Source organism: Elephantulus edwardii, unplaced genomic scaffold (assembly GCF_000299155.1).
Source record: "Elephantulus edwardii isolate Elephantulus edwardi_28Jun2011 unplaced genomic scaffold, EleEdw1.0 scaffold00029, whole genome shotgun sequence".
Taxonomy (NCBI): Eukaryota; Metazoa; Chordata; class Mammalia; order Macroscelidea; family Macroscelididae; genus Elephantulus; species Elephantulus edwardii.
In genome coordinates this window covers 19,567,842-19,579,385 of record NW_006399779.1, presented here as the reverse complement: position 1 = coordinate 19,579,385, position 11,544 = coordinate 19,567,842, and the positions used below count along the sequence as shown (strand labels likewise).

General features: G+C 42.0%; 1 protein-coding gene across 1 annotated transcript in view; it reads left to right on the top strand.

Annotated features, from left to right (window-relative positions):
- LRRC4C (leucine rich repeat containing 4C) overlaps positions 1–10,112 on the top strand; it is a 256,463-nt gene extending 246,351 nt beyond the window's left edge. Inside the window, exon 2 of the mRNA XM_006883767.1 lies at positions 7,955–10,112. Coding sequence (XP_006883829.1) covers positions 7,997–9,919 — 1,923 coding nt within the window. The 5' untranslated portion in view covers positions 7,955–7,996 and the 3' untranslated portion in view covers positions 9,920–10,112. The remainder of the gene's footprint in view (positions 1–7,954) is intronic.
- The last annotated feature ends 1,432 nt before the right edge of the window (positions 10,113–11,544 follow it).

Here is an 11,544-nt window from a genome sequence, read left to right as displayed (position 1 = left end):
TATATAATTTTTATTTCTCTGTGTTCATGTTGTATGTGAGGTAGACAGAATAATGTTTAAACATTTAGAAAGGTATGTTGTGGATACATATGTATGTGGTGGTGGTGTGGGAAATCCTGTAATGAATGAAACTATTTTTTCCCCCTCCAAACTCATGTCTTAAAGCAGTTACAGTATCCAGACATTCCCTATGCTGACTTGGCAGTGATAGCGTGCTTAATAAAGCACACACCGCCAGTTACTCCCTTGCACTCAATTCCTCTTGTGTGTCTCCCTACACTGCTTATCAGTGCACTGAAGCATGGGGAGGGAAGGAAAGAAGGTCTGTCGACAAAGTCAGGACATCCGCTGGGACATCATAGTTTAATTCAAAACCCACACAAATCCATTTGTAAATAAATGCTGTCAGATGACATCGTAATGGATAGTGCCTACCTTTAAATTGATTTCCTTTTGATGCGCTACAAACATCTTGTGAAAGAGATGTTGAAAAATGGCTTTTGATATAAAAATAACATAATTTGGATTTTCTAGTAGAAAATCCTTTTGTTGATAGTGCTTCATTCCATTCTGTGCATGTACCAAGTATTATTCGCTGTTGGTTCTAAATTCGCTTTGAACCAGCCATAATTCATAAATCGTTACTTATGACTGATTTATAGGAAATCTCATTAATTGCAGGAGCAGAAAGACCTTGAAGTAAGCAAGAAGTAGAAAATAAAACTAGGCCTGGGGATTGAAGAAGGAGAGGCGCGTAAACCTTGTAATTAATAGCAATATATCATATTTGCTTCTGTTCTGCTGATAGCATGCTTCTTAACATGCCCATGAGTCCTTACCGCAACTTTTAGAGGTATTATTAATTTTTAAATTTTTTGGAGGTATTATTATCAATCGTGTCTCAGGCGAAAGTAACTTTACTTTGAACAAATATTAAATTTTGTTTATTATTATATTCTGGTTACTGTGAGCCATTGCGTGCAACCACCACCTGTCTTATCAGTGGAAGCTTACATGTTATAATGCTGAGCCATTTTCAGCACAGCTTCCAGACTAAGATGAATGTAAGAAGACATAGCCGGTGCTCTCCTTCTGGGAAATCCTTTGGTTCACAACAGTCCTATCTGCGGCAAGTGCTGGTAATATTGTGGAACTCAGTGGTGTTGTATTCTGCTGTGCATGGGATTGCTGAGTTGGGAGATAACGCAGTAACAGCTAACAGAAAACAACACATTAACATATATTATGCAATAGTGTTGACAAAAGCCTTGCTGGTGAGTAACACTATTCGCTCCAGGTTCCTGATAAAGAAAATGAAGTATGGAAATGAGAAGTAAATGTCCTAATCACTGGGGCAAGGAGGTTCCAGAAGTGATTTGATGGAAAGGCCTCTCCCTTCAGTGTCTTTGCTTTTAACTTCTGGGTATGGCGGCCTTTGCTTCATTGTATTTTAAAAACAAACCTATTTTGCGGATTCTTATATACTTACCTGCTTCCCACTCATGCTGTTTTTGGCCAACTAGTTATCTTTATGGGTTTCCAGAGGCCCTAGAATTCTTACAGGGTTCATGTGGTAGCGAATGGAGAAAAAGAATTAGAGGAGCAAGACTCTGGGACCCTGAAAACTTCAATCAATTTTATTAATAGAAGATTTTTTAAATGCTATTTTATTTTGAAAATGAACTTAGATAGCATCGTCTATTGGGAGTAGTTCTGCAAAACCAAAAGCCAAACCCATCAGCAGCTCCAGCAACATGAGAAATCTCTTCCCATGTGAGCTACAGCCTAGGAAAACCCAATGGAGGGTTAGCCACGAGGGGATGCCAACTCAGTGGCGATGGATTCTTGTTAGTTATTCTGTTTTGTTGTTGTCATTGCTTTAAGGCACAGATATTTTCAGAAGTGTCTCTAGCATGTGTAAAGCTATACTAAATCTTAGAAACAAGAAAATTTCACTGGTGATATTACTATGATTTAGTGTTCTATCATAGAAATCTATATTAAGACCAGGAAGCAGTTGTCAGAACAGAGAAAGGAGCCACTACATGGTTCAAAATCAGGAAAAGAGTGTGTCAGGGATCCATCCTATCTCCATACCTTATAAATTTATATATAGAACAGCTCATTAGGAAGGCTCAACTTTATAAGAAGGAATGTGGCATCAAGATTGGCGGAAGATATATCTAAAACTTGCATTATTCAGATGACACAACCTCGCTTGATGAAACTGAGGAGGACCTGAGGTCTTTTCTACAGAAGGTGAAGAACTGCAGCCTTCAATCTGGATTGAATGGCAACATCAAGAAAACAAAGATTCGCACCACTGGGCCAATTGGCATCATCCTGATAGATGGAGAAGAGATTGAGATTGTAAATAATTTCAGCTCGCTTGGTTCTACAGTCAACACTCTTGGCACCAATAGTCAGGAAATCAAAACACAAATTACCTTAGGAAAGTCTGCTGTCAGAGACCTCTCCAAAGTACTGAAGAGCAATGATATTAGTCTAGAGGCTAAGGTGTGCCTGATCCAAGTCATGGTCTTTTTAATAGCTTGCTATGCGTCATAGAGCTGGGCAGTGACTAAGGATGAGAGAAGAAGAATCAATGCCTTTTTGTTGCGGTGCTGGAGAACTGTATTGAACATATCCTGCACTGCTAAGAGGACAAACATGTCAGCCTTGGAGAGGGTTAAGCCAGGCTGCTCTTTGGAGCCAAGAATTTTAAATCTCCTTCTCACATACTTTGGGCATGTTTCGAGGAGGGGCCAGTCTGTGGAGAATGACATCATGCTTGGGAAGGTAGAGGGAAAGTGCCAGAGTGGAAGACTCTTGATGAGATGGACTGACTCAGTGACTGGGGTAATGGGAGTAGGTGTGTCAGAGGCAATGAGATTGACCCAGGGTAAGGCAGAGTTCAGGGCTATTATACATATAGGGTCACTATGAGTCATACTTGACTCAAAAACACATAAAAACATCATAGAAAACTAAAATACATATATTTTTAAAGCCATACTTGTAAAGCTGAACACTGTGACACTGATGTGTCAAATGTGTTAATGGTTACCCATGGTGGACAATGTTTGGTGAAAGCAGGAGTGGCATCTACTTTCGTAAATAGCTTGCCTCCAGAAACCCTATGAACCTGGAGAAAGGATGAAAGTCACACAAGTGTTGAGAACTTTCGTTTATAGGGTCACTATGAGTCGCCTATGACTCGACGACACTTAACAACAACAACAACAACATACTTGAATTTACATTGAAAGATAGCTCTTAATCGTCTTCAGTCTATGAAGTCAGCCATCAGTAGTGTTGTCAGAGTATAAATGAGACAATAGGCAGACTAAACCAATAAAGTCTTAATAATTGCGTTAATATACTGAAGTAGACCTTGCTCTTCCCAGATGAGTTCATATCAATAAATTCTCAAGTTCACAGTTAGATATTTACTGATTTGCATATTTTTGCGGTGATTTTATTTAGTGTTCACAGGATGTCAAGTGCTGTGCTGGCAGCAGACTTAAACAGAGGCCACTGAGAACGACTGCTGTCACCATTGAGTTCAGAGGGTAGTAGTGACTGGCACATACCCACCGACAAATGTTCACCATAGTGCATGGTGTCAAAAGTCTCCTTAGAGCTGCTGTAGCCCTGAGGAAGCAAGGAGGAAGGGAAATTTGGGACCATAGGGAACAGCCTGCCCGACAAAGCACCTCAGAGTCATTTAGCCAACTCTTTCTGGCACAGTGAAGGAGATAAAAGCAAACCTTTGAGGTCAGGGAACAAGAATCTAGGACTTTACACATTTCTATGTTCAGGTTCCTTTCAGTAGTTGTGAGAATGTGATTATATTTACGGATGTCTAGGGAATTAGATTTTAATTAACAGCTCTCTATACTGAGTAGGGCATCTCCTGACTTTTTAAAAGAGCATCTTCTCCATTGTGTGCTTGCTGTTGTTAGGACCCATCAAATTGACTCATAACAACCCTTTGAACAGCAAATTAAAGCCTTGCCCCCTCCTGTGCCATCTTCACAATCTCTGCCATGTTCACTACCACGGTTTCAGCCACTGTGTCAGTCCAATCAGGTATTCACATATGCTGATCTCACCAACCCGTGGGGGCTTGTATCCTAAAAAGCAACTAGCCTTTCTCTCTTCAACCCTAAGGGGTGAGTGTGGACGTGATAGTTGTAAAACAGGATGCATCTCTAGCACTGGATCCTCTCCAAGGCTCACTTGGGACAGCTGAAGAGTTTCTTATTTGTCCCAATTTTTTTCTAGTTACTTTCTTCCCCTGCCTCCCCACTGTACGTGTATTTCTTATGTTAGCCTAAAATGCAGGGGTAGGGGGTATTGTCGCTGTTGTTGTCATATGTCATCGAATCTCTTCCACCTCATAGCGACCCTATGTACACAGCTCTCAACCCTGCTCTGTCCTGAGCCAACCTTGTTAACTCTGACACACCTACCCACCCTGACCCCAGTCACTGTGTCAATCCATCTCATTGAGGGTCTTCCTCTCTTGTACTGTCCCTCCACCGTCCCAAGCATGATGTCCCTCTCCAAAGACTGGTCCCTCTTTGCAACATGCTCAAAGTATATCAAATGTAGTTTCAGAATCCTTGCCTCCAAGGAGTAGCCTGGTTTCATCCTCTCTAGGATGAACCTGTTTGTTCTTCTGGCAGTCCATGGTATATGCAATACTCCCCTCCCGCACCACAGCTCAAAGGCATCAATTCTCCTTCTTTCATCCCTAGTCATTGTCCAGATCTCTGATGCATAGCAAGTGATTGCAAAGACTATGACCTGTATCAAGTGCACCTTAGAATGTACTGTTATCCCAAATTTGCTAGTGAGGACATTGAGTCAAGAAGAAGAAAATTAGTTTCTATGAGGTGTCACAAAGAAAGTACTAATCAGAATATGTTGTTGTTGTTGTTGTTATGTGCTGTCGAGTCATTTGCGACTCATGGCGACCCTATGTACAACAGCCCTAAACCCTGCTCTATCCTGTGCCAATCGCATGGCCTCTGACACACCCATCCCGATTACTCCAGTCACTGAATCAATCCACCTCATAGAGGGTCTTCCCCTCCTGCACTGTCCCTCCACCCTCCCAAGCATGATGTCCCTCTCCAAGGACCTGTCTCTCCTTACAACATGTCCAAAGTATGTCAGATGAAGCCCCAGAATCCTTGCCTCCAAGGAGTAGCCTGGTTTAATCCTCTCCAGGGTGAATCTGTGTGTTTTCTTGGCAGTCCAGGGTACATTCAATACTTTTCTCCAGCACCAGAGCTCAAAGGCATCAATTCTCCTTCTATCTTCCCTAGTCATTGTCCAACTCTCTGATGCATAACAAGTGATTGCAAAGACCATGGCCTGTATCAGGTGCACCTTAGTCTCCAGAGAGACACCATTGCTCTGTACCATCAAATCAGATCTGACTGGTACGGGAGGAGATTGTCCCTCCTTCTCCAGCAGAGCATCTGGTGGATTTGAACTGCTCACCTCTGGGATTGCAGTGCAGCTTATTGCCACTAGGCCACCAGAGCTCGCCTTAATTGGAATATAAGGAAGCTTTTCCCCCCACCAGATATTATAGAAGAGATAATGTCTACTGAGATGAGTGATTAGAGAAATATTACTAACACATGTGCCCAAATCTTGACTAAGGAGAGCATGTTCTGGGTAACACAGACTCTGGTGGAAGTGGTCCTTTTATTGGAAGAGATGTAAACAAGGAAATTGCTTTATTTTCATTCTCATAAATTTTAAAATCAGTAAAAATAGAAACACAAGGCCTATGATGGTCCAGCTATACTAGTTTTTTCCCCTGTAAATGAAAATCATGTTTGTGGGGAATGATTTCATTTATACTAGGTCTGCCTGGACTATCAGTCAACTCTGCTGTAATGAATTTCAGCCTGTTAGATTAATCTTTAGAAGTTGATGTGTATTCATTTATGCTTCCTTATTTCAGTGCATCTCCAGAGGCACAATATATTGCCAGTGTTTATACCTGAGGCCACCATCAAGGAAAGGCATTTTAAAGAAAAGAATTGTGAAAAATAGTTTACATGTGCCCTTATTCTCACAGCATTTTTGTTGTTGTTGTTGTTGTGGGGTCTTTTGGGGTGTTTTTTTTTTTTTTTGGTGGAGTATTTGAGATCATATGCTTGAGGATCAAACCAAAGATGATCTGAAGTCTAATGTTGTTATGTGCCATCGAGTCACCTGTGACTCGTAGTGACCCTATTATGTACAACAGCCCTAAACCCTGTTCTATCCTATGCCAATCTCACCATCTCCGACACACCTACCCCCATTACCCCGTCACTGAATCAGTCCAACTCATAAAGGGTCCTCCTCTCCTGTGCTGTCCCTACACCTTCCCAAGCATGACGTCCCTCTCCAAAAACTGGTCCCTCCTTGCAGCATGTCCAAATTATGTCAGACAAAGCTTCAGAATTCTTGCCTCCAAGGAGCAGCCTGGTTTAACCCTCTCTAGGACAAACCTGTTTGGTGTTTTTTTGTTTTTTTTTGTTGTTTGTTTTGTTTTTTTGCAGTTGATGGTATACTCAATACTCTCATCCAGCACCACAGCTCAAACCCTCAATTCTCCATCTGTCATCCCTAGTCATTGTCCTGCTCTCTGAAGCATAGCAAGTGATTGCAAAGACCATGGTCTGTATCAGATGCACTTTAGTCTCCAGAGAGGCAGCCTTGCTCTTCAGAACTTTCCCATCACAGTATACCTTTTAATTTATTAATCATGAAATTTCTTCCATGTTATTTCTCCTATAATTAAATAGCCTCATTGTGAAAATGGCAATAATAACTGTTCCTGCCTCACCTAAGTATTGAATAGACAGGATATGGGACCACTTCCTGTGTATGCATCCTGTAGTCATAGAAGGTCTCACACTCAGATCGACCGACCCACTCTTGGCTTTGGCGGCTTCAGTTACCATTTTGCTATCATTAAATACTTTTTTGGAATCATAGAACCCATTTTTTTACTTTGCACTTAACAACAAAACAATAACTTATTGCCATGGAGTCAGAACCAACTCATAGCTGACCCTCAAGTGAGTTTTGGAACTGGAAATGGCATAGGAGATTGCCCATTTTTCTTTCACAGAACAGAGGGTGGATTCAAACTGAGCACCTTTGGATTATGAATGCACTCTCTACCCACTAGCCCAATTAGTGCTACCAATCTTGTAACCATTACCGGATAAGACTGATTGTAAAGTTTATACCTCATGCTACCTGGCACATAGAGTAACTGAATAATTTTTGGCTGTTGTTAATTTGGAAGGCCCTGAGTGGTACAAAAAAAGCTAACTCAACTGCTCACCAAAAAATGTTGAAGGTTCTGATTTGTTAGAAGGTCCCTGGAAGAAAGTCCTGGTCCTCTCTGTCAGAAAAATTAGCCTCTAAAACCCCTCTGGTGAAGGGGTTCCAGTAGCACTTATTTGGACTCACCTTGAATCAGAATAAGCTCAACTATAGCTGGTTATTAATATTAATTAGCTGGCTTATTAATTTGGCAAAGAAGCTTTTAGTTGGTTGAGGATAAGCCCAAAGTTGTATTTTTCTGACCTTTTCAATCTGTTCAGGATACTGATCCTGATGGTGGAGTAGATCACATAAAGCTTGATGCACTTTGTTAACATTCTGCTGGTAAACATTCATTTGGAGTCTTTTACTATCTCTCAGTGATTGCACCTCTGATGCAATGTGTGGGCTCTGGATGGCTGCTCATGTAGTGTACATGTTTCTCTACCAAGAGATTCTATCATTCAATAAAACCTACTTGATCTGTTGTTTTTATAGTCTGACAATGGAGGGCTATAGCTGACATACTGATCTACTGACCTTTTTTTGCAGACAGACACTTGCACGAGCTCTAATACTCTTCCTTTGCTCTTATTTTTCTTTGCAGACTCTTTGAACTCCAGAAGGACCGACACCAGATAAATTATGAATGTTGAACAAGATGACCTTACATCCACAGCAGATAATGATAGGTCCTAGGTTTAACAGGGCCTTATTTGACCCCCTGCTTGTGGTGCTGCTGGCTCTTCAACTGCTCGTGGTGGCTGGGCTGGTGCGGGCCCAAACCTGCCCTTCTGTCTGCTCCTGCAGCAACCAGTTCAGCAAGGTGATCTGCGTTCGGAAAAACCTGCGTGAGGTTCCGGATGGCATCTCCACCAACACACGCCTGCTGAACCTCCACGAGAACCAAATCCAGATCATCAAAGTGAACAGCTTCAAGCACCTGCGGCACCTGGAAATCCTACAGTTGAGTAGGAATCACATTAGAACGATTGAAATCGGGGCCTTCAATGGTCTGGCCAACCTCAACACTCTGGAACTCTTTGACAATCGTCTTACCACCATCCCAAATGGAGCTTTTGTATATTTGTCTAAACTGAAGGAGCTCTGGTTGAGAAATAACCCCATTGAAAGCATACCTTCCTACGCTTTTAACAGAATTCCTTCTCTGCGCCGGCTAGACTTGGGGGAATTGAAAAGGCTTTCCTACATCTCAGAAGGTGCCTTTGAAGGTCTGTCCAATTTGAGGTATTTGAACCTTGCCATGTGCAACCTCCGGGAAATCCCTAACCTCACGCCACTTATCAAACTGGATGAGCTGGACCTTTCTGGGAATCATTTGTCTGCTATCAGGCCTGGCTCTTTCCAGGGGTTGATGCACCTTCAAAAACTGTGGATGATACAATCCCAGATCCAAGTGATTGAACGGAATGCCTTTGATAACCTTCAGTCACTGGTGGAGATCAACCTGGCACACAACAATCTAACGTTACTGCCTCATGACCTGTTCACCCCCCTGCATCATCTAGAGCGGATACACTTACATCACAACCCTTGGAACTGTAATTGTGATATACTGTGGCTCAGCTGGTGGATAAAAGACATGGCTCCCTCGAACACAGCTTGCTGTGCCCGGTGTAACACACCCCCCAACCTGAAAGGGAGGTACATCGGGGAGCTGGACCAGAATTACTTCACATGCTATGCTCCTGTGATTGTGGAGCCCCCCGCAGACCTCAATGTCACTGAAGGCATGGCAGCCGAGCTGAAGTGCCGGGCCTCCACCTCGCTGACCTCTGTGTCGTGGATTACTCCAAATGGAACAGTCATGACCCATGGGGCTTACAAAGTGCGGATAGCTGTGCTCAGCGATGGCACCTTAAACTTCACGAATGTAACCGTGCAAGACACGGGCATGTACACGTGTATGGTGAGTAATTCCGTTGGAAACACCACTGCTTCGGCCACCCTGAATGTTACCGCAGCAGCCACCACTCCCTTCTCGTACTTTTCAACAGTCACAGTAGAGACTATGGAACCTTCTCAGGATGAGGCTCGGACCACAGACAACAACGTGGGCCCCACTCCAGTGATCGACTGGGAGACCACCAATGTGACCACGTCTCTCACACCACAGAGCACAAGGTCGACAGAGAAAACATTCACCATCCCCGTGACCGACCTCAACAGTGGGATCCCAGGGATCGATGAGGTCATGAAGACGACCAAAATCATCATCGGCTGCTTCGTGGCCATCACCTTGATGGCTGCTGTGATGCTGGTCATTTTCTACAAGATGAGGAAGCAGCATCATCGGCAAAACCATCACGCCCCGACGCGGACTGTTGAAATCATTAATGTGGACGATGAGATTACAGGGGACACTCCCATGGAAAGCCACCTGCCCATGCCTGCCCTTGAACATGAGCACCTCAATCATTATAACTCTTACAAATCTCCCTTCAACCACACCACAACAGTGAACACGATCAACTCAATACACAGTTCAGTGCATGAACCGTTGTTGATTCGAATGAACTCCAAGGACAATGTCCAGGAGACTCAGATCTGAACCCCTGACAGTTACAGAAAACAAACAATCAAAAAAACAAAAACAAAACAAAAGACAGTTTATTAAAAATGACGCAAATGACTGGGCTAAAACAACTGTTTCCAAAAAAAAAAGTGTCTTTACAAAAAAAAAACACAAAAAAGAAAAGAAATTTATTTATTAAAAATTCTATTGTGACCTAAAGCAGACAAAATGATGTGTATTCCTCAGAACCTGTTTTTTGCTGCACTTATTTCCTGTTTTCCCCACTTCTCGTCCCTCCCTCCCTCCCCTGATTGCCATATTTTTCATAGGAGATCTCAATTCCCTAAAGAACTGGGCTAGGAAATTTTGTAAGAATTCTGTTACACTTTGAGATTTTTATGGTGAATTCTAGTGGTGAGATCCAGTCTATTTTGTCTCTTTTCTTTTCTTTCTTTTTTTTTCCCTCTCATGCCCTTATGAAGTAGTCCAATGGGGAATGCAATATTAGAAATAGATTTTTAAGAGAAGAATGAGGAAAAAAATGCAAGATCTTATATTTTTCATGTAATAACCTGTTCTGTATTTATGAGGAAGACCATACATACTATGGAAAAGAAGGGGGGGGGGACGTAAGGAAACCACAGATTAATTTACATTTGAGCATCTATAAAACCCATGATCTTTTCAACAACTCTAGAACCAGAATTTGTAGTTCAAATGCTAAAATAAGATTATAAATAAACTATTGTTGGTTTTTCTGTACCTGGACAAAACTCATTTGTAGTACAACACAGCTGTGAGACTTAAAGGTGATTAGATTGCCTCCTTGCTAAGAAAGAAACTACTGCAGTATTTTTTATTTGCTCCTGAATGCTCTCCATGCAGGGCCCCGTTTTATTTGTGGAGTCTTTGATCTGTATTCAAGGATGCTGTAGTAATTTTTTTCTTCTCATAGGGGTGCCCTTTGTAGAATGCTAAGATTTAAAAGAAAGTTATTCTGTAAAGGAAATTCTCTACTGCTTCGAAGAAAGTTTCAGCATAATCTATTCATTGTCTCATAAATAAAATGTCAAAGGCTCCAGGATGGACCAACACACGAAGGTATTACAAATCATCTAGAGTTGGGAAAGAAATTTTTTTCGGCTGGAGGGCTACAAATTTCATTCAGTTCAACAATAATTACTAAAGACCTGCTTCATTCTAAACACCTATTTCGGTATTGTGAGTAGACCCTTGACATGACCTGGTTCCTGCCCTTGAATCGTTCACAAAATGAATGACATACAGGTGTTTGGGGGTTTTCGGGTTTTTGGTGTTGTGTGTTTTTGTTTTTGTTTTTTTTTTTAACAGTTTCAGTTTATTCCTGAGATCCAGCTCTGTTTGTGTTCTTAGATAAGAAGTGCTAAATTGGATTTTAGGATTTTGAGATACTGGTTACTATTATTACAGAAACAGAAGCCCCATGGTTTCTTCTCTCCTTCCTTGGGAGTTGGCTCTCTTCTTCCAAATGCAGGGTTGCAGAACAGGTGGTAAAACACTTGGATCCTAAACATAATGTCAGAGTTCTGCCGTAGAAAGACCCTGAGGGGCAGCCCTACTCTGACCTCTATTGACGCAGCAGCACTGGGTTGTGTTAGGAGTTTAAGAAAGTGCTTTAACTG